General features: G+C 43.1%; 1 protein-coding gene across 1 annotated transcript in view; it reads left to right on the forward strand.

The window, feature by feature from the left end:
- Window positions 1-22: 22 nt before the first annotated feature.
- Window positions 23-1,269, forward strand: part of Plod (procollagen lysyl hydroxylase) — a gene marked incomplete at its 5' end in the record, with an annotated part of 21,082 nt that continues 19,835 nt past the window's right edge. The window contains 2 exons of the mRNA XM_018029905.2: window positions 23-295; window positions 369-1,163. Coding sequence (XP_017885394.2) covers window positions 23-295; window positions 369-1,163 — 1,068 coding nt within the window. The remainder of the gene's footprint in view (window positions 296-368; window positions 1,164-1,269) is intronic.

Below are 1,269 nucleotides of genomic sequence, written 5' to 3' on the forward strand. Positions count from 1 at the left end.
TTCGTATTGATTTGTACCATAGTTCTTTCTGTATAATTTATACAATTTCATTTCGACTTACAGATGTACTCGTGTTCACGGTTGCCACAAATGAGACCGATGGGTACAGAAGGTACCTCAGATCAGTCAACGTATACGGATTCCGGGATAACTTGAACGTCCTCGGTATGGGGAAACCTTGGCTGGGTGGCAACGTCAAGCTTTACGTGGGTGGAGGATACAAAGTGAACCTCTTGAAAAAGGCTTTGGAGCCTTACAAGGATGACGATCAGAGAATCGTGTTGTTTACAGACAGGTTTTTATTGCTTATAATTGAATAATAAAGAATTTGCAATAGCAGGATTTCTATTCCTAAATCTATGTTTTAGCTACGACGTGATATACCTGGCCGGGTTGCCCGAGATCATCCAGAAGTTCAAGAGCATGAACGCGAGAGTTCTGTTCGCCGCGGAGGGATCCTGTTGGCCGGATAAATCTTTGGCTTCCAAATATCCTCCAGCGAATGGTGCCAAGCGTTACCTGAATTCCGGCGGGTTCATTGGCTACGCGTCAGACATCTACGCGTTATTAACGCACACTCCTATAAAAGACAAGGAGGACGATCAACTGTTTTACACTTTGTTGTACCTCGACGAAACAATGAGGGACCGTCATAAGATCAAATTGGATCACAAGTCGGATATATTCCAGAATCTATACGGCGCCGTGGCCGACGTGGAACTGAAATTCGAGAGTGGAAAGGCTTCTCTGGTGAATACTGTTTATAAAACTGAACCATTGATACTTCACGGAAACGGTCACAGCAAGTTGGCGTTGAATTCTTTGGGTAATTACTTGGCCAACGCGTGGAGCCCAGAAGAGGGTTGTATAACTTGCTGGGAAGGAACGATCGAATTGGATAAAACGCTACCGGAAGCCTATCCGATTATATTAATCGCTGTCTTCATCGAACGACCGACTCCATTCTTGAACGAATTCTTGACCAAGATATATGATCAAGCATATCCAAAATCCAGGCTACATTTATTTATTCATAACAACGTGGAGCATCATCAAAAGACGGTTGACGAATTCTTAGAAACAGTCGGCATGAAGTATAATAGCAGCAAGCAGATCTCAGCGAGCGATGGTATAAGCGAAGTCGACGCGAGAAACTTGGCAATGTATGTATTAAAGCTTTCGTGTAATTACTAGACTAGATTTTCGCAATTAATGTATTCGAAATGAGTGACACAACAGTTGCGTCATTTAACCCTTTGAGTTCTAGCG

Source organism: Ceratina calcarata, unplaced genomic scaffold, assembly GCF_001652005.2.
Source record: "Ceratina calcarata isolate Rehan_Ccalc_2016 unplaced genomic scaffold, ASM165200v1 scaffold502.2, whole genome shotgun sequence".
NCBI lineage: Eukaryota > Metazoa > Arthropoda > Insecta > Hymenoptera > Apidae > Ceratina > Ceratina calcarata.